Source organism: Colletotrichum siamense (genome assembly GCF_013390195.1).
Source record: "Colletotrichum siamense strain Cg363 chromosome Unknown KSG_Cg363_contig09, whole genome shotgun sequence".
Classification (NCBI taxonomy): domain Eukaryota; kingdom Fungi; phylum Ascomycota; class Sordariomycetes; order Glomerellales; family Glomerellaceae; genus Colletotrichum; species Colletotrichum siamense.
The window spans coordinates 3,772,151-3,796,845 of NW_023501022.1; the positions used below are offsets into that span (position 1 = coordinate 3,772,151).

General features: G+C 56.4%; 9 protein-coding genes across 9 annotated transcripts; 5 read left to right on the plus strand and 4 right to left on the minus strand.

Moving 5' to 3' along the window:
* Positions 1 to 808: 808 nt before the first annotated feature.
* Positions 809 to 1,341, plus strand: CGCS363_v013732 (uncharacterized protein; the record flags this gene model as incomplete). The annotated part of the gene is made up of 2 exons (XM_036645581.1): positions 809 to 1,155; positions 1,227 to 1,341. 2 exons carry the CDS (start codon positions 809 to 811, stop codon positions 1,339 to 1,341), a joined length of 462 nt encoding a protein of 153 aa, XP_036489309.1.
* Positions 1,342 to 2,292: 951 nt separating this feature from the next.
* CGCS363_v013733 (Secondary metabolism regulator LAE1) lies at positions 2,293 to 3,795 on the plus strand (the record flags this gene model as incomplete). Its single annotated transcript, XM_036645582.1, has 8 exons — positions 2,293 to 2,460; positions 2,556 to 2,646; positions 2,698 to 2,739; positions 2,792 to 2,946; positions 2,997 to 3,034; positions 3,091 to 3,228; positions 3,286 to 3,705; positions 3,759 to 3,795. 8 exons carry the CDS (start codon positions 2,293 to 2,295, stop codon positions 3,793 to 3,795), a joined length of 1,089 nt encoding a protein of 362 aa, XP_036489763.1.
* A 210-nt stretch (positions 3,796 to 4,005) lies between these two features.
* GST1 (Glutathione S-transferase 1) lies at positions 4,006 to 4,701 on the minus strand (the record flags this gene model as incomplete). Its single annotated transcript, XM_036645583.1, has 1 exon — positions 4,006 to 4,701. The coding sequence occupies one exon, from the start codon at positions 4,699 to 4,701 to the stop codon at positions 4,006 to 4,008; it is 696 nt and encodes a 231-aa protein (XP_036489807.1).
* Positions 4,702 to 8,263: 3,562 nt separating this feature from the next.
* CGCS363_v013735 (Protein UPS1) lies at positions 8,264 to 8,983 on the minus strand (the record flags this gene model as incomplete). Its single annotated transcript, XM_036645584.1, has 1 exon — positions 8,264 to 8,983. One exon carries the CDS (start codon positions 8,981 to 8,983, stop codon positions 8,264 to 8,266), a length of 720 nt encoding a protein of 239 aa, XP_036489808.1.
* A 1,814-nt stretch (positions 8,984 to 10,797) lies between these two features.
* CGCS363_v013736 (uncharacterized protein) lies at positions 10,798 to 15,525 on the minus strand (the record flags this gene model as incomplete). Its single annotated transcript, XM_036645585.1, has 2 exons — positions 10,798 to 15,205; positions 15,266 to 15,525. The coding sequence occupies 2 exons, from the start codon at positions 15,523 to 15,525 to the stop codon at positions 10,798 to 10,800; spliced, it is 4,668 nt and encodes a 1,555-aa protein (XP_036489305.1).
* Positions 15,526 to 16,368: 843 nt separating this feature from the next.
* rib1 (putative GTP cyclohydrolase-2) lies at positions 16,369 to 17,619 on the minus strand (the record flags this gene model as incomplete). The annotated part of the gene is made up of 2 exons (XM_036645586.1): positions 16,369 to 16,416; positions 16,468 to 17,619. 2 exons carry the CDS (start codon positions 17,617 to 17,619, stop codon positions 16,369 to 16,371), a joined length of 1,200 nt encoding a protein of 399 aa, XP_036489306.1.
* A 786-nt stretch (positions 17,620 to 18,405) lies between these two features.
* On the plus strand, positions 18,406 to 18,722 carry CGCS363_v013738 (uncharacterized protein; the record flags this gene model as incomplete). The annotated part of the gene is made up of 2 exons (XM_036645587.1): positions 18,406 to 18,471; positions 18,540 to 18,722. The coding sequence occupies 2 exons, from the start codon at positions 18,406 to 18,408 to the stop codon at positions 18,720 to 18,722; spliced, it is 249 nt and encodes an 82-aa protein (XP_036489304.1).
* Positions 18,723 to 20,039: 1,317 nt separating this feature from the next.
* CGCS363_v013739 (uncharacterized protein) lies at positions 20,040 to 20,972 on the plus strand (the record flags this gene model as incomplete). Its single annotated transcript, XM_036645588.1, has 1 exon — positions 20,040 to 20,972. The coding sequence occupies one exon, from the start codon at positions 20,040 to 20,042 to the stop codon at positions 20,970 to 20,972; it is 933 nt and encodes a 310-aa protein (XP_036489806.1).
* Positions 20,973 to 22,175: 1,203 nt separating this feature from the next.
* Positions 22,176 to 24,495, plus strand: CLCN5 (H(+)/Cl(-) exchange transporter 5; the record flags this gene model as incomplete). The annotated part of the gene is made up of 2 exons (XM_036645589.1): positions 22,176 to 23,144; positions 23,206 to 24,495. 2 exons carry the CDS (start codon positions 22,176 to 22,178, stop codon positions 24,493 to 24,495), a joined length of 2,259 nt encoding a protein of 752 aa, XP_036489507.1.
* Between the last annotated feature and the right edge of the window lie 200 nt (positions 24,496 to 24,695).

A 24,695-nucleotide genomic window follows, 5' to 3' on the forward strand; every position in this document is an offset into this window, starting at 1 on the left:
CTTACTTCACAGGTGGTTCACAATCGGACGTGGCTCCGGGCCATCATTCACCGGGACCCTCACCGCCCAGCCGGCCGAGAATAGTTCTGCGTATTCCCACTCCAGGGATACCATTGCCTTCTCTAGATTGAGATGTCCTGGGCTTTACAAGTGACTAGTCGTGGGATCCCCATGGCTCTAGGCACCTACATTGGCCATCCCTGCCAACTTATTCCCTATGAGGCGATGTATTCGATATCCTATCCACATGATGCTGGACTCGCTTCGCCTTTCGACAACTCCAGTCACATATCTTCTATCTCAACACCTTATCGTATTTGAGCAGCAGCCGACACAACCGGAAGGAAGCTCCGTGTCGTGTTCAGTGGGTTAAGATCCTTCTAAACCGGGGTCAAAACTCTAAAGCACCCTGCCATCTATTGTTATCCCTTGAAGGATGTGGCTTCATTCTGATCCTTCGTCAGCAGCTAGATGGTCGTGAAAAGCCTTGTATCTTCAACTGAATCCACCGAAACTCGTGAAGGTCTGGAGATGGCCCAATCCAAGTGGATCACCACATCTGCTTCTGGCAAATGCCGGTGGAAGCAGCCGCAAAGCCACCGTCGGCAGGGCTAAGCTGCCGCTTCCATGGCCGTGATTATCATTTGCAGCTTCTCCGTGGAGTCGTTGTAAGCCAGATTCGTGGGTGTCATATGTGTCGTATATAACGGGCCGTTCATCCCGCCCAGCTCAACTCTCTTCATCACAACTCTACGTCACCCAACTCAGCCTTCACATTTCAAGACTTTACCCATCAAAATTAGCCAATATGCGTGCCTCTTCATTCATCGCTCTCCTTTCCGCGACCTTCGCCGCCGCCGCTCCCAGCCCCGCTCCCTCCGGCGATGCTGAGTCTTACGTCCTCGCCGGGCCCCTCCCCTATAAGGAGCTCAAGGCCGAGGTCGCTAAGCTCAAGTCCGATAGCGATTACAACGTCGCCCGTAGCTTGAACAAGCGTATTTGCGAGGGCGTATACATGTGCGACCTCGACAACTTCGGCGGCGAATGTTACTATGGTTGCTACCCCATTAGCGTCGCTATATACCCTGACTCTTATTGGGTTTCCCGTATCAGTTCGGTTGGACCGGACTCGGGTGGTTGGTGCGACTTTCACGGGTATGTTTCTTGCTATATCTCTGTAAAAAGACTCTGATGTATTGTTTAAGTTCTAACATCTCATGATACAGCGGCAACGCATGTGATCCAACTCGCTTCTCTCACCAGATCTTCAGAAACCCCGGCGGCAACTTGGCCGCTGGCATCAGCAATAACATGGGATGCTTCTACTGCAACCCTAACTAAATGGTGGATGTGGAAAGGGCTGGGCCGGAAGCTCATGTTCTCGGGTCTTGTTGTGTCATGACTTCTGAGGCTTCTTGTTCACTGTACATATTGCATCTCTCAGAGAAACAACCATCTCCGATACACCGTGTCCAGCAGTGACTGAGTTTATGAACTGACTATTTGATGTTTGCGGAACAGCATTCATTTTATTTTGTAGGGCCTAAAGTTGCTGGGAGCAGTTATTTCAGAGGATAAAAAATGTCGAATAATCAGCGGGTTCATGAACGCTTATTCGGAGTTCATCGGTGCTATGTAAGTTGCTAGTTACAGCGCTGACACTCCTTGATCCCTGTGTGCAGCAGCCAATGGCGTCCACATTTCCATCCAGAAGAAGAAATCGGTTTCTGCGGCGCACCCTTCGTGCTACGTCAAACTTCGGATAACTTTGGGACTTTGGCGAAGTTATTCAGATCTCGAACAAACACAAGCGATCCTAGGGTTCGGGCGCTGAACATGGGGGGTTCTATGGTCCGGCAGAGGCCTGGCAGTTGCTGTCTCCGGACCCTGTCCGTGCCGCGTATCATCCGCCCAGAGAGCCTGCTGCGAACGTGGCAATCTGAGTCCTGCAGAGAACACACTAAAGATGTGCCGTGAAGGTGTATTCTTCTGCAACCCCTACCTGTTGAGATTCTCATTCGCACGTCAGATTTGTAGCTCCACCCCAATTCTTCACGGTGAGAGCGCGCATGAATGTTGGGTGTGCGCAGGGTACCATTGGGCCGAGAGCAGGGGTCTTACTTGGACCGCTGCATGGTCTGATCGAAAAGCCGTCACAAAAGCCGTGATTGCCCCGCGTCCTTATTCTGACAGGTTCCAGGAACCGGGTTTCTTCTCCTTCCTCTTCATCATCCTCGCCATCTTCGCCGCAAAGCGTCAGTCGAATCGGCCAGCGTGCGCGAGCTCTAAGCGATGTCTACAGCACCACCCAGCAACCCAGGCTCGCCTGACTCGCCAAACCGCGAGCCTACGCCAGCAGACGCTGCCGTCCAGCCTGAAGTCCAGCCTGAAAACAACCCTGAAAATGTGCTCACCGCCGACGACACCGAGGAGGAAGAGGGCCAGTCGGTAGACGGAAGAGTACGCTTCACCTCGAATCTTTGGGAGTCGCACGTCCTGAGCTTCTTGGCGCCGAAGACGACTTTCGCCCAGTTCACTAACAAATAGTCTTGTAGAGTCTCGCTCCATCAACTGAGAGTCTCCGCCCATCCTTGTTCGACTACCGCCAGGAAAATGGCAGGACCTACCATCGGTACAAAGATGGAAGTACGTTCGAATGGAACCAGCCGACATAGCTTGCACTGACACGAGTCTTAGAATACATTTTCCCCAACGACGAGCGGGAGAGTGACAGATTGGGTGCGATAAGTGGAAAGAAGACCATTCGGTGTTGTGCTAATGTAGAGATCAGATATGGAGTTTCAAATTTGGATGATTTCGCTTGATGACAGGCTTGGAGTTGCTCCACCTTGCCTGGGAAGCTCCAAACCCACCCGAGTTCTTGATATCGGGACTGGCACGGGTATTTGGGCCATGCACTTCGGAGACGAACATCCTGAGGCCGAGGTATGTTGAATTCCAGCTCCATACGTGGTGTTTACTAAACGGCGTCCCAGGTCATTGGTACCGATCTGTCCCCAATTCAACCGGGATTGTACGTGCTGTGCCGGAGCCGCCCCCATTGCTGAATAGAGACCTGACGATGTCCAGTGTGCCTCCGAACGTTAAGTTCGAGATTGACGACCTCGAAGATGAGTGGACATACTCGCTGCCATTTGACTACATCCACAGCCGTGTCATGACATCGAGCATTGGAGATTGGTCGGTGTATCTGCGTAAATGCTACGAGTGAGTCTCGTGCCCCCTTAACTCATGGTCTACGCCTATGATTGACCGAAATTAAAGGAACCTGAAGCCGGGAGGCTACGTCGAACTGCAAGAAATCGACCTCTTTGCCACATCCGACGACGGAACCCTCAAGCCAGAGAGCGCCTTGATGAGATGGTGCAACTTGCTCATGGAGGCGTCAGAGAAGTTCGGCCGCCCCTTCGTCCGAGGCCCCACGCTTAAGGACATCATGACGGCCGCAGGCTTCGTTGATGTCAGCATCACGGTGCTGAAGTGGCCTACCAACTCTTGGCCAAAGGACCCCAAGTACAAGGAGATCGGCATCTGGGAGAATGCAAACATGTTGGAGGGACTGGAGGGATTCTCGATGGCGGCGTTGACCCGTGGCCACAACTGGAGTAGGATCGAGGTTGAAGTCTTTCTTGCGGAAGTCCGCAAGGACTTTAACGATAAGAGTATCCATGCGTACTGGCCCGCGTAAGTCTCCCCTAATTCACCTTTTGAGAGGATATCGAGTCTAATGATTTCAGGTACTGCATTGTTGGCCGCAAGCCCGAAACTGTTTGAGAAGTCCGCTATAGCGCTGGGTTGTGATTCCATGGAAAGAGAAAATGCTGGTATTGCTTTCTATACCATTCAGTATCAAAATCGTTGCATATTATTTATCGCAGAGCAATACAAGACAGTGCGTCGTGTCTTGCTTCAACCATCGCTTCAATTATCACTCTAAAATAGACCACTAGCCCTCAAACATTGTTCAAACCCAATAGATAAAGCTCACTGAGATGCAGACAAATCCTTCAGGACCTTCCTCCCCCTCAACACATCGACCTCGTGGGAAGGTTCCCTCGCCTTCTCCGCGATACCCTCCTCGATCCACTGCTTGACCGCCGGATGCTCCAACAACCTCTGCACATACGCCTTGGCCTCGGGATCCTTCAGCGGAAGCCCAAACGTCTGAATCCTCGTCGCGACCGGCGCGAAGAAGGCATCTGCCGCAGAGAACTCCTTACCCGCCACCCACGGGCCCCCAAACCTCTTCAGACCCTGCGTCCACACCTCCTCCAGACGGTCGAGGTTGCGCTGCACGTCGGCATCGGGCGGGCCGCTCTCGATGCGCAGGGCAACGTTCATGGAGTACTGATCGCGCAGGGCCTCGTAGCCGGTGTGCATCTCCGCCGCGGCGCTGCGCGCGTATGCGCGGGCGGCCTTGGACTCTTGCGGCCAGACGCCGGGGTGTGATTCGGCGACGTATTCGGCGATCGCGAGGGAATCCCAGACGGTGATGTCGCCATCGACGAGGGTGGGCACCTTGCCGGAGGGGGAGAAGGAGAGGAAGGCTGGTTGGCGGTAGCCGGGGCTGAACAATTGCAGGCGCTCTTCAAAGGGGATGTCGAGGGCCTTGAGGAGGACCCAGGGTCTCATGGACCAGCTGGAATAGCGCTTATTGGCGATGTAGAGTTCGAGAACCATTTTGTTGATTCTTGTGTACTCAATTGAATGTAAGTAAAAGGATTACTGTGGGTGAAACTGATGATGACAATACTGAAGAGTCTAGAACTGGTCAATCATGAGGTTCATATATGCAGCCCGCGCTTGCGAATTGACTCATCGACGATGTCTCGTTTGCGACAGCTACGCCCTACCGTTGTGAGTTTCATGCGAGCGGGTCTTCCCGACATAGGCAGGCATGAACGCTAGTTCACGAAGATGACCAATCCAGCCTCAACCTGATCGTATTTGGGATGGCTGCAGCATCAGCTGAAAGTTGCAATCATAGATGAGGGCCATGTCCGCTCACCGACTTCCATGGCACGCGGGAAGATGTGGGGAGCGGGTTATCGCAAAGAGGTCATGTCATGGAAGGGCGCTGCGCTAGAAACAACAAATGGGGCTTCTGTGCTTCAGCGCCAAGAGCCTTAAGATGCAGTGACGGAAAATGGGCCAGAAACGACCAAGCTTCGCTAATGGGCCAGCATCCACAGCGTACAACCGAGGCGACGAGCCAATCCGGCCCGTTCATGCGTTTGCGAAGGCCATCATCGGACTCTTTAATTCCCTTGAGCCGGCGTCAAGGCCCGAGTGGATGTCGACATGGCCGATATAACATGGTGCTGCGAGCTTCGCTGAAGAAAAGACGACGCATAATGAAGGTGAGGATACAGCTCTGAATTTGGGCGATGAAGAACACGCTGGCAGTTGAGATTGAGGCTAAAATAATAGTGGTGGATAGGTGACATCTGACATTGTATTTGCCTTCGACGGCTGCTTCTGACTCTCGTGTGAAGTATCGTGGCAATATAGACGGCACCGGGTCAATTCATGAAATAATACTCATGATTCTGAAGGCTAAAACATGAGAAAAAAGCGGCATTGAAGCCCTTATGGGCAGGTATGTCATTTTCCCTGTGGGGAAGAAGCATGTCTGTACTTCCGTGAAGGGCGATCAGGCATGGATCCCACGCGAGGAGACTGAGCATTAAAATGCGAAGATTTCCTCGCAAAAGACAAGTGTCAAATCATTCACTCAAGAGCACAGCGTAGATTCAGAAACAGAAAATGAAAGACCACTTACAGCAAGAAGCGTTGTAAGTGAGGCGAATTAATGTCGAGACAATGATAGAACCCCAGGAAATGCTTATTACATAAGCAATCCCACCGCCAATTGGACCCCTCGCAACGGTCAGCGCCAACCTAAACTTTTGGACCTGCCCGAGCTTTTGTAGATCAGCTTAAACAATTTCAGTGGCCTCACCCAACTTTTTTCCCTCCTACTTTCCCAATTCCCACCTCCCTCACCAAACCCGGCGCAACGAGTATGCTCGCGGCACCATGGGTCTGCCGCCGGTGTCTGGGCTCGTTCCTGAAACCCAGGACGACCCAATTCATCCGCCGTGCTAGCACAGGCAAGCTCTCGTCCCTCCAATGACCCCTCCATCACCAAACTAACACACCCCTCCAGAAACCCAAACAGCCCTCCCCCCAGCCCTCCTCCAACGCGCGCGCACCCTCGCAAAAGAACACGCCGACCTCTCCGCGACCCTCGAGACCGACTACGACTCCAAGACCGCCCGCCGCATCGGCGAGCTCTCGAGCGTCGTCACCGCCCTGCGCGAATGGGAAACCGCCCAGGCCTCCATCGCCGAGCTCACCGGCATGCTCTCCTCCAAGGACAGCGAGCTCCGCGACATGGCCCGCGACGAGCTCACCAGCACAACCGGCCACCTCGCCGCCCTCTCGCGCAAGCTCTCCGCCTCCCTCACGCCCCGCGACTCCTTCGCCCACATGCCCTGCCTGCTGGAAATGCGGCCGGGCCCCGGCGGCCTCGAGGGCCGCTTCTTCGCCGACACCCTCTTCAAGATGTACCGCCAGTTCTGCGCGCGCAAGGGCTACCGCGTGCAGGTGATCAAGTACGAGATGGCCGACGCCGCCGGCGACACCTCCAGCGCGGCGGGCGAGCAGCCGCTGCAGGAGGCCATCATCGAGGTCCAGGACCCCGGCGCGTACGACGTCTTCCGCGGCGAGGCCGGCATGCACCGCGTGCAGCGCGTCCCGGCGACCGAGAGCAAGGGCCGCACGCACACGAGCGCCGTCGCCGTGTGGGTGCTGCCGTCCTTCCCGGAGAACGGCAGCGCGGAGGATGACTTCAACAATCCGGAATCCGACTTCTACATCGACCCGCAAGAAGTCAAGGTCGAGACGATGCGCGCGCGCGGCGCGGGCGGGCAGCACGTGAACAAGACGGAGTCGGCGATCCGGATGACGCACTTGCCGAGCGGGACGGTGGTGAGCATGCAGGACTCGCGGTCGCAGCAGCGCAACCGCGAGGACGCGTGGAAGCTGCTGCGGTCGCGGGTGGCGCTGCAGCGGCGCGAGGCGCGCGAGGAGGCGGCGGCGCAGCTGCGCAACTCGGTGCTGGCGAAGAACAGGATCACGCGGGGGGACAAGATCCGGACGTACAACTACCAGCAGGACCGGGTGACGGACCACCGCGCGGGCATCGACGTGCACGACCTGCCGGATGTTGTGGCCGGCGGGGAGATGCTCGATAAGGTGTTTGACAGCGTGAAAGAGTGGATGGTGTCGCAGGACATTGAGGCCATGATGGCGGAGGAGGAGGCTGCCGCTTTGGTGGCGGAGAAGAAGGCGCAGAAGTAATGCATGCGCCTGTTGTATAGACTTGTATTATACTGTAGATGGTCTAGACATGACCCCCAAAAGCGAAGATTACTGAGAATATTCACACAAGAATTCAAGATTCGACAATCTTGGCTGCTGGTTGCCCGCAGCGGAGTGAATTCACAAGCCTCAGCCGCGGGGCAAACAACCATGGGACATCCCAGCGACAAATTTCTCTGCTGCGTTGTCACCCGCACAAAATTCATCCAAACCCCAAACGTGCTTCTCTGCAGATCGCCAAGGCCTGGGACAGTATGCTTAAAGGGACCATGGCTGTGCGGCTGCGACTGCGAAACACGCCTGATTGCCGTCTCGTCAGGTCCGGAGATGTCAAGTCTGGAATCGGTTGCGTCTGTCGCAGACCCCACAAGTTAGCATGCCGTGTCGGACAGCCGATGGAGGTCGTCTAAGAAAGCGTTCGATGCGATTAAGACCGTGGATGCGAGACATGGCGCTATCCGGTGTTACACCAAAATCGCAATGAGACCACTGTCGAACGATGTTTGGGCCACTTTGTGAAGATTGAAAATTTTACATTTTTTGACTACATAAGTGTCAGATACAAGAGAGGGGATGTCATACAGCGTTCGGCATGACAGAGGAGCCCAAAATTTTGTTGTTGTCCGTCGTGATCCTTTTTTGCCTGAGAGATCCTCTCTCCAACCGCCAAATCAGCCATGAAGACGCCGCGCTATGGTCATAGAATAATGTACAACAAGGGGGGAAGGTACAGGAACGAGGAGCGGACTCGCGGACTGCTACAGCCGTGAAAAACGTAGGCTTCGTCCATGGTGTACAATGTGTGCTCTCTCCCGCAGTCCGGGTCACACGCTCCAAGTCCGTCAGATGAGAATCCTCAAGCCAATTGGCGTTCTCGTCTCATCATCTCCAGCACGCCGACGACGCCGTTCTTTCTAAGCCTCTCGAGAACGACACGCATGCCCTCACGGCTCTTGCCCATCTGGTCCTGCGTCTTGCTGGAAGCCAGGTTCTCGATGCTGCGCTGGATGCCCCGCGCACCGATGCCGCTCATCCAGCCAGGCATCCAACGGCCCTCCTTCTGCTCCGGTTGCTCCGGGATGGCATTGGCCTGGGGCATATCCTTCTTACCCCCACGTAGCCTCTCGCCAAGACGAGATCTGTAGATAACAGTGGTCGTCACATCGGTCGCGGCATCAGCAGGGGCATCCGCGGGAAGGCGGAAGTCCTGCTTCTCAATGACGGAAAGGACGTTCATGAAGTTGAGGTTGCGGCTCTCCGTGCGCATCCAGCCCTCGCGGACGTCGACGACGGACGTCTCAAGGACGTAACTCGCTTTTTCAGCAGAGCCGCCGCCGGTGATGGAAGCCGGGAGGAGCTTGAAGACGGGCGCGGGCATGCGCGACTTCTTCAGGTGGATGCGTGTCGTGTGCAGCCTGCCCGTGGCCGGGTCGAGGCGGCTGTCGATGGTATCGGTGCTGAGAACATGGGTGGAGAAGGGATTGAGCTTGGGAGACGAGTATCGGAGGAAGTAGGCGAGCGTGACGGTCGGGAAGGGGTGGGAGTAGGTGTGGTTCGTCGAATGGGTGAGGACCATCTTGTATGCGGCGGGTATGCTGGGTACGGTTTTTTTTTTGCGTTATTGGTGTCGATGTGCGGTTTCGTACTTGGATTCGAGTCTTCGATCCTTTTGCGTTCGAGAAAGCGCTCACGTTTGTCGGGACGCAAGGGGCGTTGACATCGAGGGCCTTGCGCAGGCGACCCAATGCAAATTTTGGAGGTGTCTCAAGAGTGCTAAAAAATGAAGCTATATCCGCCGCGGAAGCTCGGCCACCGAGTCGTCGGTATTTGTCGGTTTCGGTGTTTGCTCGATGCAAGTTGCGCTCGCAGGTGAGGGGCGGGGGACAAGACTGAAGAGAAGAGAGGGAGAGAAAAGGATGACGGCCGCACTCGACGAGGTGAGGGGGTGGGAGGGTGTTAATGATGAGGAGAAGGCGGAAGATGAGGAGATGGGCGGAGGGGAGGAGTGCGGCGCTGGAATGATGTAGAGTGCAACGACACCCGTGCGTACATCGAACGATAGGTCGATTGATTTTGGGGAAGAAGCTTCCGTGCCGTGCCTGCGACTTTCTTTTTGGTCAGCGCCTGCCCGCCAATTGGCGCAGGGACCCCAACTCCAGCGAGCAAGCCCAGGGCGGCCACAGACGGTCCAGAGTGTCGCCGGGATTTTCCAGCCAGTGGGAACAGGCGGCAATTGGCTTTGTCCGCAGCGACGGCATCATCCCATTGGCTTGACGATCCCACTGCGCCCGCTTTTCGTCACACGAGCTTGGGCCTCCTGGGTGGCGAAAATCACATGATGCGGAGTACACCGAAGCTCACCGAGAGCTGTGGTGAGCTGTCACTGTTGCTTTTGAGCCTCACCTTCGCCCCACCTTGAAACAACACCTCATTCCCAGCGTTCCATGCCTCTCGCGATGTGTGGTCTGTTTGAGTTTCTGGATGAAACACTCCGCGGCAACGGCGGCTGCTTCGTGAGCTGATTTCCAATCGAGGGAGATTGCCTGCAAACCCCGGACTGTCTGTTCTTCTGGTGACAAAGGGAGCACGGCTGCTGCCGGGGTAAGTGCTGCAGCTTACCCCAACCCTCGAATCCTGAGTCCTGATTGGCTCGCGCTCGGCGTTCGAAGAACAGCGATGAAGTTTCGATGAAGCTAAGCCATCCAACTAACTTCAATCACCATGACTAAGGTAACGCGGGGAAGGAGGAACACAAAATGCATGAATCGATCCGTTACCTTGTTGGTGGATCTCGATGTAGCTCATCAACATCATCACTTGCGTAAACAACATAGAGACTATTTGGCCATGACGCTGCGATATTTTTAATTTCGACGAGGCTTTTTGAGAAGATGCCGGCAGAGTGTACGGACAACCTCAGCAGCCGAGCCCTTGGCTTGATCGGAGGGTCAAGATTTCTTTTACTTTGATATCATGATGGCGCAAAACTTTGGGCGAGTCAATACACCCAACCATACCTTCGTATCTCATCCCAAAGCCGATCAGCCGCCGATAGGAAGCAATGACAACAAAAACACCAGTGATACTGAAATCGATCTTGAGAGCCAACAGAACAAGAGTCGTCGAGGCATGCTAGCAAGGACTGGAACATGGCCAAAAAGGGCTACGTATCTGTATGTCACAGTATATGAGTGGAAAATTCTCGACGAGAATGAACTTTTAGCTTGCTTGTTGTACCATTGCTACTAAAGAAGTACCTAATCGGGTACGGGTATTGATGCTCTCATCATCTGTGGAGCCAATGCAAAGTATTAACACATACAATCAGACTATCCAGTAACGCCCAAACCAGACCCAGTCTCAACTGCCACGAGCCGTCCTCAGCTTCTTCTAGAACCTCGTCATAGACTTGCGTTGCCCTCGAGACTTGGTATTCGTTCTAGCCGGCATGGAGCTGGGCGGAATCGACCTCCTTCCGACTGCCGCATTGGCTGTTGTTCTCGCCGGCGGCATGCTCTTCGCTCGGGACGGCTTGTTCTTCTTCACCCAGCCAGATCCGTGTGGTAGACTGCTGCTTTTCTCCTGGTAGTCGTCATCAATCTCGTCTTCCGCATAATCCTCTTCTACGAGCGGCTCGGGCGAGGATGACAGCGAGATCACCTGGGAACCGTCCGGAATGACAAACGGAGAGCTCTGGCTCTTGCGCTTCGTAAATCGAATAAAAGGCTTCTTTGGCTTAACATCCTGAGACTCGCTGAAAGATGATGGTGCCGTCTTGGGCATCGGTCTCATGTCGGGTAGTTCGGGCGATCTAGACGGAGCTGGCTGACTTGAGTTGGGAAAGAGCTGCTTGCGGGTGCCCCTCAAGGCTTGCGGCGACTCGTCGTCCTCCTCTTCTTCGTGGTCCTCGTCCGCTTCATCGTCCTCGTCCTCTTCATCGCCCTCATCCTCTTCATCATCCCCATCCTCTTCACCATCCTCGTCCCCTTCTTCGTCAATGCGTCGCATGGCAGCCTCGTAATCTGTGTCGAGCTTCACGATTGACTTGCGGGATTTGATGTCCGAGAACACTTGTGACTTGGAGGGACTTTCCGTATTCTGTGTGCTTGGTTGCGTGGCTTCGAGAAAGATGTCTTCCAATGACGGGAAGGACTCGGTTGTGCCTGGCTCAACAGGCGACTTGTTCTGCCGAGGGGGCGTCTGGACATTCGCCTTGGGTGTGGAGGCTCCCAAGATTGGTGAACCATCGCCAGTGTCGTTCATTGGAACATCGTCGCCACCTGTATGGAAACTGAAGTCATCGTCTGGTTGTCGCCCGCTGCGGACGCTAGTCGCAGAGGAGGGTGGTGGGATGGAGTCGCTTTGAGGAGGGACCGGTGTGGTATCCTTTACGGAGCTCCCCTCGGGTACAGGAGCCTCGGACGATCGGCTGTTGGCTGCCTCCGACATCTCCATAAGTTGGCGAGTAGGACTGCTTGTTTTGCGTTGCAAGACAGACGGGGAAAGGTCTTTACGGAAACCCGCTTCCTCGATCATCAGACTGATTTCATGGCGGCGATCCGAAGAGATTGAGAATGCAGTAGGGGCTTGGCTGGTTCCCGACTCCTGAGATTCCTCCGTTTCAATAATGACATCCTTGACTTTCGCTTGTGCACTCGCTTTGGGTGTCGCCACGTCGTCTTCATCAGCTTCGTCTTCAATAGAATCTGCTGGCTGTGCATCGTCAACTGACGGCTCAGGGTTTGAGGTCGATTGATCCTGTTCCGCAGTGTCGACGACCATCTCATCATGCTCAGCAACGACCTGAGACTGTCCATCACCCGTATTAGCCTTGGCTTGATCATCCTCTGCATCGATTTTTGACTGACTTCCATCTTCATCCGCCTCGGGCGGGCTGGCGTTCTTTCCAGGGAACTGAGAAGGCTGGCTCTGGGTGTCGTAAACGGTTTCGTGAACGACGCTGTCAGTGGGGCCACTCGACTCTTCGTTGACGACTGGCATCTGCTTGTCGTCCAGAGGGTCTTGAAGAATCTTGGGCTCAATCAGCTCCGCAAATGTGATCCTGCGGTATCCGTCATCGAAACCCGACTCATCGTCGTCCTCATCGTCGTCTGGAGCCTCAAAACGGTCGTACACACGCTGTCCGGTGCTTTCATCGTAGACCTTCTCTTTTCGATCATGATCCCGGTCGCGCCGGGCAAGCAAGAACTCAAAATCGGTAGCATCCTCGTCAAAAACTCTGACTAAAATACCAGTAACGTTGATGACTTCGGGTTGCCAGTTGGTTTGAGTCGACAAAACCCACTGCTTCCACGTGATGACCATGCCCGCCTTGGCCGCACCTGGCCGAAGTTCCGGAAGCGTGGTCAGGTCGTCCGGCAATGAGGGCAGATCCTCGACATCCGTCATCTGGCTCTCCTCGGGTCGGGGCTTTGGCGCGGCCGGTTCCTCGACCGGATCGTCGTAGTTCAGCGTTGTGTCTCCTTCCTCAACCCCTTCCGAGAAGGTCATGATGCTGTCATCGCCCTCTACCCGACGCTTCTTCGACGATTGAGAGTCCCCGTCGTCATAAAATTGGGCTTGATTGCGCTGTACGCGCTTACGTTTGCCCCCGCGCTTATTCTTCGAACCAAACCATTCCTCCACTTGCTGTTGGGGGTCCCACCGCTGGACAAAAGGAAATGGCGGTTCCGAGAGCTCGACACCCTCGTGGCAGCATTCTACGGCTCGGTAAGCGATTTTCTCGCGCCAGGCTTCGGGATCTTCCTCTACCGATTCTTGAGTCTGGGCGGATTCGCCAGACTGTGATGCTTCCGTCAGACGTGCATTGGTGTGCGGTCGCACGCCTTTCATCAGTTCTTGCCTGATCTTGTCCTCATCGGCCTTGGTCTTTGGGTTCTTGAGACCCAAGGAACCCATCAGCATGCGCCTCGCAGCGCCAACATTGGGCTTCATGCGACGCTGGGCAGATTCCTCTTGAGTAGAGGGGCTTTGAGAAGCCTCAGCGTGCTCAACTTGCGAAGAGTCTTGAGGAGCGGAATCTGGGATTTCGGGCGACTTCTCTTGGCTCTGAGACTCCTCAGGCGCATCTGATACGAAAGCCTCGAGCAACGCCTTCTTCCTTGCCAAAAGAGCTGCAATGTCATCTGGAGTCTCGGGGGCTGTCATCTGGGAGGGCTCTCTGCTGATCGGTCCTGATACTGAACTGCCCTGCGCCGCAGACTGCTTGGCAAGTTTGCGTCTCGCGTTTCTCTTCTGAGTTTTAGTCAGGCCTTGGCCGGGCGGCACAGTTGGCGCGTGGACAACTGGGGCGACCGCAGGAGTTGCCTTGGTTGGCTCTGGGGTTATGACGGGCTGCAAAGTCTGGTACTGCTTGCTCAAAGTTGTAGCAGGTATTTCTTCGGGTCCGGAGTCTGAGTCTGAGTCTGAGTCCGAGCTGGAATCGTCGCTGCTGCTTTCCTCGTCAGACTCTGAAGAATCGGACGGCGAGTCTGACGAAGAGTCAGATGACGAGCCCGATGATGAGTCCATATCCACATCGGCAGGTGCACCTTCAGAGGACCGCCTGTCTGCGACAGCCCTTGAACCATCACTGTCAGAGTCTGAGCCAGACTCTTCAGGTATATCCTGGTCGGCAGCCTCTGAATTGTCGTCCGATACGGGTGCTTCGTCTCCAGACTCGCTAGAGTCATCGGAGGAAGAGTCTTCTGAGCTTTTGTCCAGGTCATCCATCTCTTGATCAGAATCCGACTCGGACGCTACCGCACTCGATTCAGAGCTGGATTCAGAGTCAGACGACTCGGAGGACAGCTCGTCCTTTCCCCCCCTTGAATCAGGATGAGTGTTGTGGTTGAGGGTCTCAGACGCCTCGTCGCTGTCGTCGTTCAGCTCGTTGCTTAGGTGTTCCTCAAGCTCGTTCGCGCTGTCAGAGTCTTCCTCAGAACTCGTTTCTCTGAGCACCAGCTCACGTCCTTCGTTACGGTCGCTATGCCGAATGGGGCTGCTGGACAAGCTTCTCTCCTGGCGCTCCAGCATTTGACGAATACCAAGCTGGGCGCTAAACTTCTTGGAAAGCTTACGGTATGCTCTTTCCGGGTCTGAGTCGCACCTGAGCAATGTTGGCTCGACGATGGCGAAGGGTGCAGTGGGGAACGCAGCTCTCAAAGCTATGATCTTGTCGAGAAAGTCCATGCCTGTGGACGTCCTGGTAGCAGACCTGACCAAAGCGTTGTTGGCCGATGCCACAGGGAATGCGTGACGGGGCGGGGTCGAATGTAAGGTCTCCCGCGATCCGCTCGATGCCCTCTTGCCACGAATGCTGCGCAACTCCTCGAGGAGGTCACCTTCTCTAACGGCGGCGTTGTCCTCGCTGATGAGACGCAGCTCCTCTCGAATATCATCGTCCTCGCTGCCCATATCCTCATCATCGTCGCCATCTGCGCCGGGCTCGAATTCGTCGTCACCTTCTTCATCTCCGTCTGATTCGGCGTCGTAAAAGCGGGCGCGAAGCTTGACGCTGGAAGGGTCTTGATGGGCTCTCGTCGACGAATCGTACTCGATCATGGGAAGCTCTGTGTCATTGCTGGTTTCCGACGGGGAATCGTTTTCGTCGTCGCTGCTGTAGGTGATGCGAGCCTTCTTCCTGGGAGGAAGGGCCACGTTCGGTCGGTCGCGAGGGGCCTTGAGCCATGAGCGTCCATAGGCAAGGCCGTCCACCAAGTGTCTACCATCGGATGATATCTGGTGCCTGCCGCTGAGCTTTCGCCTCTTGAGATCGTCGGTAAGGAGAGGTCGGATGCTGGAACCAAGTTAGCCATGCACTCAGAGATGCGCGCCGGACGTAAATGGGTCGACTTACAGGACTTGGTCATCTTCCTTGAGCACCTTGGAGACGAGGTGGTAGTGGACGCACTCGAAGCCGTCGCCGGAGGCATCCTTAAGCTCCACGGCATAGTCCTCGAGACCCCATTCGCCGCTTTCGAGTGGAATCACCTCGTTGACTTCCGCGACAAGCTTCGAGATGGTCAGATCCTCATTGGCGGTAGCATTCCAGAGGAGCTTGACGTCAGGCACGCCGTGGCGCCGCACCACGAGTCGCAGCCGCAAGTCTTTCTCCATCTCTTCCGAGATTGATGTGCCGTTGGGTGGCGCGGTTAATACATGTAGTCGACTGGTATTTTTTGGTCAAAAGCAAACAAAATGAATCGCTGGAGCCGAGCTGTTTTCGCAGAGTAACAACTGTTTGACCGGGGAAAGCAGAAAAGGAAACAGTCGAGAGACGGCGGATAAAGTGCTTGAGGCAAGGGAGCGAGACGCGCGTGGGGGAAGGTGAAAGCTCCAAGCGCGACTGACGCAAAATCTGGAAAGTGGGGCCGATTTATCCCCAGGGTCCGCTACCTTAAGATACTTCCCGTCATTAGCTTCCATGTACCTGGAGGACCTGGGAGCTCAAGATACCAACGACATCAAGTAAATCTGTTCAGCATCACATCAAATTCCGAATTTTGGAGATTCGATGCAAAAGAAATCGCTTGATTCGCAATATGTCTCCATCTTGCTTCCTCACTTCTAAGGTCGCAATACGAACATGAGCAACAAACGACTGATATGTTTTTGGCCTCATAAGCCACAACCCGATTTCGACGTCTTTCACCCAGCAGCACAATTCCCCGTCCCTGCATGCTGCTACTGCTGCCTGCAGGTTGTGCAACCACCGACAACCATCTCAGTAATTTTCCATGAAATTGCCATCCAACATGAGTCCAGGGACCGTCAGTAGATACCATGAACAATGACAGTTATGTCAGATATTCCCAGTGACAAATATGCCAATGCGCCATTCCCAGGTATTCGTGTCAATCCGAACGCCGTCTATGCTTGTAACCAAAAACCTCACTGCCCTCCTCTCTCCTTGTCCTACGACGTCTCTCCAACTTCAACGCCGCTTCCCGGCCGTGTGACCTATGAAGGCATGCCGCCCATATCAAGCATGTGTCCCATCTTTTCAATCTGCATCTCTGTTAGCGACCAAGTTCCCCGACAGCCAACAGCCAAGCTCACCTTTGTCTTGAGGTACCCCTCAACCTCCTGGCTCCTGAACCCTCCACGCCCCTTCCACGACAGCGGCACCATCGCCACGCGCTCCGTCACCCTGACCTCACGGTTCGGGCCCTCCACCGCGCGGATCTTGTCCGGGTTGTTCGTCAGCAGGCGCACCTCGTGCTGCCTAAGGTCCAGCAGCATCGCCGTCGCGAGCCCATAGCTCCGCGCGTCGGCCGGGTGGCGCAGGAGCAGGTTCGCCTCGACGGTGTCGGACCCCAGGTCCTGCAGGTTGTACGCCTTCAGCTTCTCGCCGAGGCCGATGCCGCGGCCCTCCTGGCGCAGGTAGATGATGATGCCGCCGTTCGTGTTGCCGGGCAGGCTCATCAGCCGCGCCGCCTCGTCGAGCTGCTCGCCGCAGTCGCACCGCGCGGACCACGCCGTCTCGCCGGTGTAGCACTCGGAGTGAATGCGCACCAGCGCCGGGCCGCGCTGCTGCGCCGCGTCCAAGGGCGACGGCTGCTCGCCGACGGGGGTGGCCACGCCGCCGGCCATGCCGCTGGTCGTGCGGCCGGGGAACAGGCGGCCCGTGTAGGCGCCGCGCACCATGCGGTCCATCTCGGTCTCGCCGGGGCGGGGCTCGTCGAGCGACTTGCTGCGGATGTGCGGGCCGAAGACGATGGCCAGGTGCTCCTTGTTGTCTACGTTGTTCGTGTACAGGTGCAGGAACATCTCGGTGCCGGTGACGGTGGGAATGCGCGCTCGTACGATGCACTGCACCTCGGGCAGGGTCTCGAGGAGGCGGGGCCGTTTGGTCCCCGCGCCGCCCGAGGGGATCGAGCTGTCGACGGGCACGCCGCGAGGAGCCTCGGCGCCGGTGAGAGGTGTTGCTGTGCCGGGTGTCGCGGGCGGCGTGAAGGCGGGCGAGAGGAGGGAGGGCGGTGGCAGGGCGGTGTTGGCGGTCGTTGAGGCGGCATCGTCTTCGGCTCGCGCGGGGGCGGCGGGGTCGGACAGGTTCAGGTCGTCGGCTACCTCATGGCTGGAGGACGCAGCTGCTGATGCACTGTCGGCGGCCTTGGTCCGAGGAGAGTAGAAGGAGGGTAGCTGGTTGGTTTCCTCGCGCCAGTCCTTGGGCGCATCGCCGGCCGCTGGCTTCGCTTCAAAGTCGGGCATGGCGGGGGAGATGGGGGGTTGACTGCGAGAGCGGAGAGGCGATGTTGGTGATTGCTGGTCAATTCAATGCCAATGGGTATTCATGCGCAGAATAAAACAAATTCCAATTGAAGACACGCCAGGGTCGCAAAGCAAAATATTGCAGGAGACGGACAAAGTAATGCGGGAGGCGACACTGAATCTGGGAGTGTCGGGTAATGCACATTTAATCGCGGCGACCGGTTCCGCTCCGAACAACGAGGTGGTGAAGTGCGGTTCAATTAGTCATGCAGCCAGATGATGACAGCGCGGGTGCATCTGTGTGCCGGCGGCATGACACTTTTGGCCAAGTGCCCGCCCGTTCCAGGCAATGTTCCTTCTGAAGGGACACCTGGAGGCTGGAGGGGCCGTCTTTCGCCGAGGTTCCAGACAGAGCGCCGCGCGCGCGGGGCGGACTTTCCCAGTGTCTCGAGCTCGGATTCCAGGGTCTCTTCAGCGGGGTCGGCTGTTCCCCTCGCTGACTTTTTGTGCGAGCGAACGCCGGCCGCTCGGGTGGGGTTCGGTGATTACATCATCTCATCCTGGAATCGGCTAATCACGAAAAGTTGGACCTGCTCTGCGATTGTCAGTCATTTTGCAATACTATTTGAAAAAATATGAAAATGATCTCTATTTGAACTTGAAACTGATGGTTAGATACGCCTAGCCGTGAAACTTTAGCCTTTAGCGACGTCTACTTTCAGAGCGTAATCATTTTTGTGGTGATCCACGCCGCCGTATGTGAGACCATGATAATCTGTCGAGTTGATGAAGGCTTTACTCGAGTTACGGCTTAGATTCATCCATATCCATAATCATTTCGGTTATCTCAAAGTGAGTCTCTATCAAACATCGCATATACACCGCGCGCTTGATTTTTAATGCTGACGGAGGAATCCCAGACCTCTTCGACAGACCTCACCTCTTATTGGCCGCATCTTTCAAGATTCTCCACGTACGGCTCGCCTCTTCCCAAGTCATCCACAGCCAACGGCCCGTCCGCTCATCCACAACACCATCACAAGCATCAACGCCTGTTCCCAGCCGCAGCAGCAGCAGCAGCAGCAGCAGCAGCAGCAGCATAGCAAAGTGAACGGCCACCACACACCTCCGTCATGCGCAAAGCATGTCGCACACTCTCTGTCCTCAGGAAGCCCATTCGGAAACATCCATAGAGATGCCCCGTCCAATCCCCCCTCTCCTGCGGGTTCCTGCATCCCGAATTGGCCGCCCCATCCCGGCCTCCCGAAACATTATTTCGTCCTCTCCCGACCACACAAACCACCACTGCACCAAGGTGTTGAGAACGTCGAAAAGTTGCTGACACGGTATTCATATCCGTCCAGAGAAAACTTGAGGCCCGCCAAGCGGCCCCCGATGCAATGGTGGATCCCACCCCGGCCCTCGCATCCATGACAATCACTGTTCGGCCGCGGCCCAACCAAAGGCAAACCAACCCATCAACCCGCATCGTCGCGTCTATGCGCTGTCACTGAGTGACTCACACACAACCTCACCTCACGCAAAGGAGGAGGGAAAAAAAAGGACCACCCCCATGCAACAACCACCAACCCGCGTTTCGTTTCCCTTGCAAAGCCAACCACACCGCGCCTGTCTGCGAAGATGCCATGCCAACAGCCCGCGCAAGTGGCGCGCAATCCATTGGCCAACGCGCTCCCGCGCCGCTACGCCATCGTGGCAACCCAGACCAACCAGCTCTCGGTGCCCTGCAACCACTTACTGCGCTTGCCGTTTCATGCCCATCCGGCGGTATGGAGATCATCAGGCACCGTCTTTGTTTACACTTTTTTTTCGCATTTGCAGACACAAGACAGACAGACAGACTGAGAAAAAAAATTCTCCTTGGTGGTTCAAGTCCCACCATGCAGCCGTCAACCGAGTGGTTGTCGATTTCTTGTTTTCTGGCTCGAGTGGCCAACAACAGCACACGCTGCCGTCGTCCAGTGGAGGCTTTCGCTCACTCCCTTGCAAGACGCACCTGGCGCACAAAAACATCGCCAACTGTCCAACCCCCAGTCTCTCTTACTGGTGTGTATAAGAAGATCTAGTGACTTCCTTCCGTCTGTCACCTTTTCTCCCCTCCGTTTTCCAATCTCGACTAGTAAGAACCTAGCAAACTCATACAACAACACTTAATCAAACGTTCATTCAAAGGACCTGAGAAAAGGGTTCCTGGCAAGGTCTATTCGGAGCAACGATAGACAACCACATACGATACTATACAACATACCACCTCGTTCTCATCTGCACTCATTAATATCGTCTTACACACACTTTCGCTGTTCACTTCAATCTGTACTTTCACTTCACCGGCGCCAACTTCAGTTCATCGTTCTTCAAACACCATCACCACACATCACACCACACCACCACCACACACAATGGATCACAACAACGTAATCGCCTGGCTGCTGCCCACATCAACAAACCAGCCCGCCCTCGAGGCCGTCCGCCTGCCCGAAAACACCAACCGCCGCATCGCCGCCATCCCCTCCTCCTTCGAGCCCCTACCGACACCCAACCCAGAAAACACCACAATCAACCCCCTCCTCCTCAACAAGACCACCTCACCCACCACCACATCCACCTCCAAACCCCGTCCGGCCCTCGAGCTCTCCTTCACCAACCCGCCCAAAAACCACACCGGCTTCGTCCTCGGCACCGACCCCGGAGCCGACATCCTCCTCCCCTCCCTCCCGGGCATCGCCCCGCGCCACTGCACCATCACCTTCGACGCCGAGCGCCGCCTCATCCTCCGCGACACCTCCGCCACCGGCACCGCCGTCTGGTACGACGCCTCCTCCAACGGCGACCGCGCCCGCGAGTCCTGGCTCCTCTCCGCCGGCGCCTCCTACGGCTTCCCCTCCATGGTCGACCGCCTCGTCATCGACATCCAGACCGTCCGGCTGCAGGTCGTCGTCAACGACGTCGCGCCCCTCAGCGACCCGGACGCCTACGAGCGCAACGTCGACGCCTTCATGGACCGCCTCGCCACCCTCACCCTGGACGAGATCAGCGCCCGCGAGGAGCTGAGCTTCGACCTCGACTTCCGCGATTTCGGCATCGACTTCAGCTTCGACGACCTCAGCTTCGGCCGCGCGAGCGGTGTGGGCGCGTACGAGGACGACGGGCTCATCGGGTACGACTACGAGATGGACGTCGACGACAGGCGGGACTACCTCCCGCCCCTGCCCTCCGAGGTGGCTCCCGTGTTCGTGAAGTACATGTTCGCCTCCGACGACGGGCTGCCCCCGGACACCTACCTCTGGAACACCGCCCGGCCGTGGGAGCCGATGGTCAAGGTCACCTGCTGAGGCACGCAAAACCCAACGCAACCGAAAAAAAAGAACACAAAACAACAAAAACAACAACATTGTCACTCATTTAATGTATAGACTGGGAAGGAAGCGCGGGAAATTTTGTAACAACAACCGGTTCACAAAGAGTTGACAGCATGTCTAGTCAGTGCTGGCACACCTGACGGCGTTTCTCTCATAATATCTGGCGTTATTTTCGGAGCGGCGGCGTCCAGAACCCATGTTTTTGGCATGACGACGAAAGATTTCCAACTGCGAAAAAATACGCGCACACACACTCATTCAGAACCCCCCAAGAGATTGGCGTCACGTCTTCCCCGGGATAGCATAGCATACTTTCTTCTGTACATCTAGTGTAGATACCCCCCTACATAGCTGGAATACCCACCAGCAAAAACACACTTCCCATCAAAAATCAAAAAATCAAAAGAGAAATTACCAAACAGCTGATCCAACTCAAATCGTCTTTCTCAAAATCCCATGATGGAAATGACTCGCCCAAGTGTGGTGGTTTTGGCCATCTCCCACCTCGCCCTTCACCGCTCTCCCCCGTCTTCCGAACTTCTTCGTCCCAACTATCTGACCCATCATCAACTACCTCCACCTTACCCAAACCGCCCCGTGATTTTTTCGACTCCGCGGAGCCCAACGAGCAAAGACCATATAAAGGGCGGAGCGGAGGGGGGAGAGTGCCTCTGCTGACCGCTACGCTTACCACGCTTGGGGGGGATCAGTCGCGGCGCCGGACCACCAGACGGCTCGGGACACCATTAAGAAAAAGCGCATGATACCGCCACTTCTAGAGCACACCACCAGCAACCAAACCTCGGAGGCATGCGGTGACGGCCCGAGCTCTATTTTGCACAATCGCCCAACGGCCGGTCCTCAGACCGAGTGGCCCACGAGATCCGACCGATACTTTAATCTTGGTCCTCCCGCCCTCCCTTAATCTGGCCCCGACACCACACCCACGCGCGTCATTCCGTGTATCATGTCTCCGCGGGTCGCTAATCTGGAATCACTCGGGGCGGGAGGCGAGCTTCCTTTCTTTTAGTGCGTGGGGCTCTTGAATCCTGCTTCCGTGGACACCGTCCTTTATATTGACCATGTTCAAACCTCGTTTCTAAAAAAGATGCGTGCCAAGAGTCTTGGACAGAAAGTGTGTGATAATCTATCCCTACAACAAATGCAACCGCAACCATGAACCCTCTAGAAATGGCCTCCGACGACCCGGAGCCCGACGAATCAAGCCCCCTCCTCTCGACAACATCCCAAAGCAGAATCTCTACCCGGCCACCGCCGCCGCTCTCCTCGCCTTCGACGCTGTCCCTCATCTCCAAGGCAGACTACGCCCTGGGCCAATCACCTTCCCAAGGTGACCGCCTGCCGTACAGCAACTATGCGACAATCGACTGGCTGCGCGGCCTCACGGAATCTTCCTCGCGCGCGCGCCGCCTCGATCGCCTGCCGGGCCTCCGGGGCCGCCTCCGCCGCTGCATCGACCGAGCCGAGGGCTGGATCGCCGCGGCGCTGATCGGGGTGCTGACCGCCCTCGTGGCGTACGTCGTCGACGTGTCCATGGCGACGACGGCCGACTGGAAGGAGGGGTACTGCCGCGGCAACGTGTTCCTCGACCGCGGGAGGTGCTGTAGAGGCACGCCCAGGTTGGGGGTGTGCGAGGCATGGAGGCCCTGGGTCACGGGCGGTGGTGAGGGCGTGTCTCCCGCTGCATACGCCGTCTACGTCCTCGTCGCGCTGCTCTTCGGCGCCATCGCGGGCAACGTGACGATGACGACGAAAGCGTCCCTCCCAACAGCGGCCACAGAGGATGGAGAAGGCAGCACGAAGACGATGTACATGGCCGCGGGCAGCGGGATCCCCGAAATCAAGAGCATCGTCTCGGGCTTCGCGATCCCGCGCTTCCTCAGCCTGCGGGTGCTGCTCGTCAAGGCCGTCGGGGCGACCTTCGCGGTGTCGACGGGCATGTGCCTGGGCAAGGAGGGCCCGTTCGTGCACATCTCGACGTGTGTCGGGTGGCTCGTGGCCAACTGGTTCCCCAAGTACCGGGACAGCCCGCGCAAGCTGCGCGAGATGCTGAGCGTGGCGTGCTCGGCGGGCATGTCTGTGGCGTTCGGCGCGCCGATTGGTGGTGTGCTGTTCAGTTACGAGGTATGTTTGATATGCTGCTGTTTGTGTTGTTGATGTCGTATTGGCTGACCCCGACGACTAGGAAATCAGCACGTACTTCCCTCGTCGTGTGATGTGGAGGGCGTTTCTGTGTTCGCTGGTCGCGGCCATCGCGCTCAAGGCGCTGAACCCGACGGGCGGCGGGAAGCTGGTGCTGTTCGAGACGAATTTCGGCGTTGACCACGAACCCGTGCACTATCTCGTCTTCGTCTTCCTGGGCGTGTGTGGCGGCGTTTTCGGCGGAGTGTTTGGTCGAGCAAACTACTCCTGGTCCAAGACTTTTCGCAGATGCGAAATCGTGAAAAATCACCCCGTGCTGGAGCTCTGTGGCGTCGTGCTGGTAACCGCACTGCTGCAGTTTCCAAACGCTCTCACCCGGGACACCGGCGACGTCGCTCTCTCGAAACTGCTGGTCAACTGCGAAGACCCGGAGGGCAAGTGGGTGTGCGAGCAGGAGCAGAGGTCAGACAGGACGGGGTACATACTCTCGCTCGCGAGCGGGACGCTGGCCAAGCTGGCGTTGACGACCATCACTTCCGGGTGCAAAGTGCCGTCTGGAATCATCATCCCGGCGCTGAATGCCGGCGCGCTGTTTGGGCGATTGGTCGGGCAGTTCGTCGACGGTATATCGCCGGGCATATTCGCCATGGTCGGGGCTGCTGCGTTCCTCGCCGGCGTGTGCAGGATGACGGTGAGTTTGGCCGTCATCATGTTCGAGTTGACGGGCGAGGTGACGTTCATCCCGGCCTCGATGTGCGCCATCCTCACCGCCAAGTGGGTTGCGGACGCCATCTCTGCCGAGTCGGTGTACGAGCTGTCGCAGCACTTGTTGGGACACCCGTTCCTCGAGGCTGAGCAGGCATACGAGGTCGTCAAGCACCGGGAAGCAACCGCGCGCGAGCTGATTCCTTCCCCTGAGACGATGGAAGAGATCACTCTGCGCACGGGCAGAGAGTACCGCGTGCGTCAAGACGTGCTGGCCGACAAGCTGCAGAAGCTGCTGGCGAGGGGCCTGATGGATGCCGGTCTTGTACTGGTGAATGAGGCGGGACTGCTGTTTGGGTACTTGCCTCAAGCGGAGCTGGAGGCGGTTCTCCAAGTCCGCGGAGAGGCTGAGGAGATTGATCTGCGTTCGGGGATCATGGTGGACTTGGTTGACCGGACACCGTTGACAGTGAGCGCCGAGGCGCCGATGGAGCATGTCCTTGAGATGTTTGGGAAGCTCGGCCTGAGCTACCTGGTCATTCTTGAACCAGAAACAGCGAACGTGGTGGGCGTTGTGTTGAAGAAGCGGTTGCTGGGCTATTTGCATCGTACAAAGGCGCATAATTGAGGAGGAGCATTGTCATATTGGCTGTACCATAGAACCTACTCAGCATTGTCAACTTAACGTTAATGAAATATAATGTCTTGTCGCTAGTCTTGGGCCAGGGCTTAACTGGATGCGGAACGGTGACATGATGACTTTCGTGGGTGCCTTTTCCCGGATTTCAACGGAACAGAGCGAATCAAGTCCCTCGCCTCTGTCGCCCA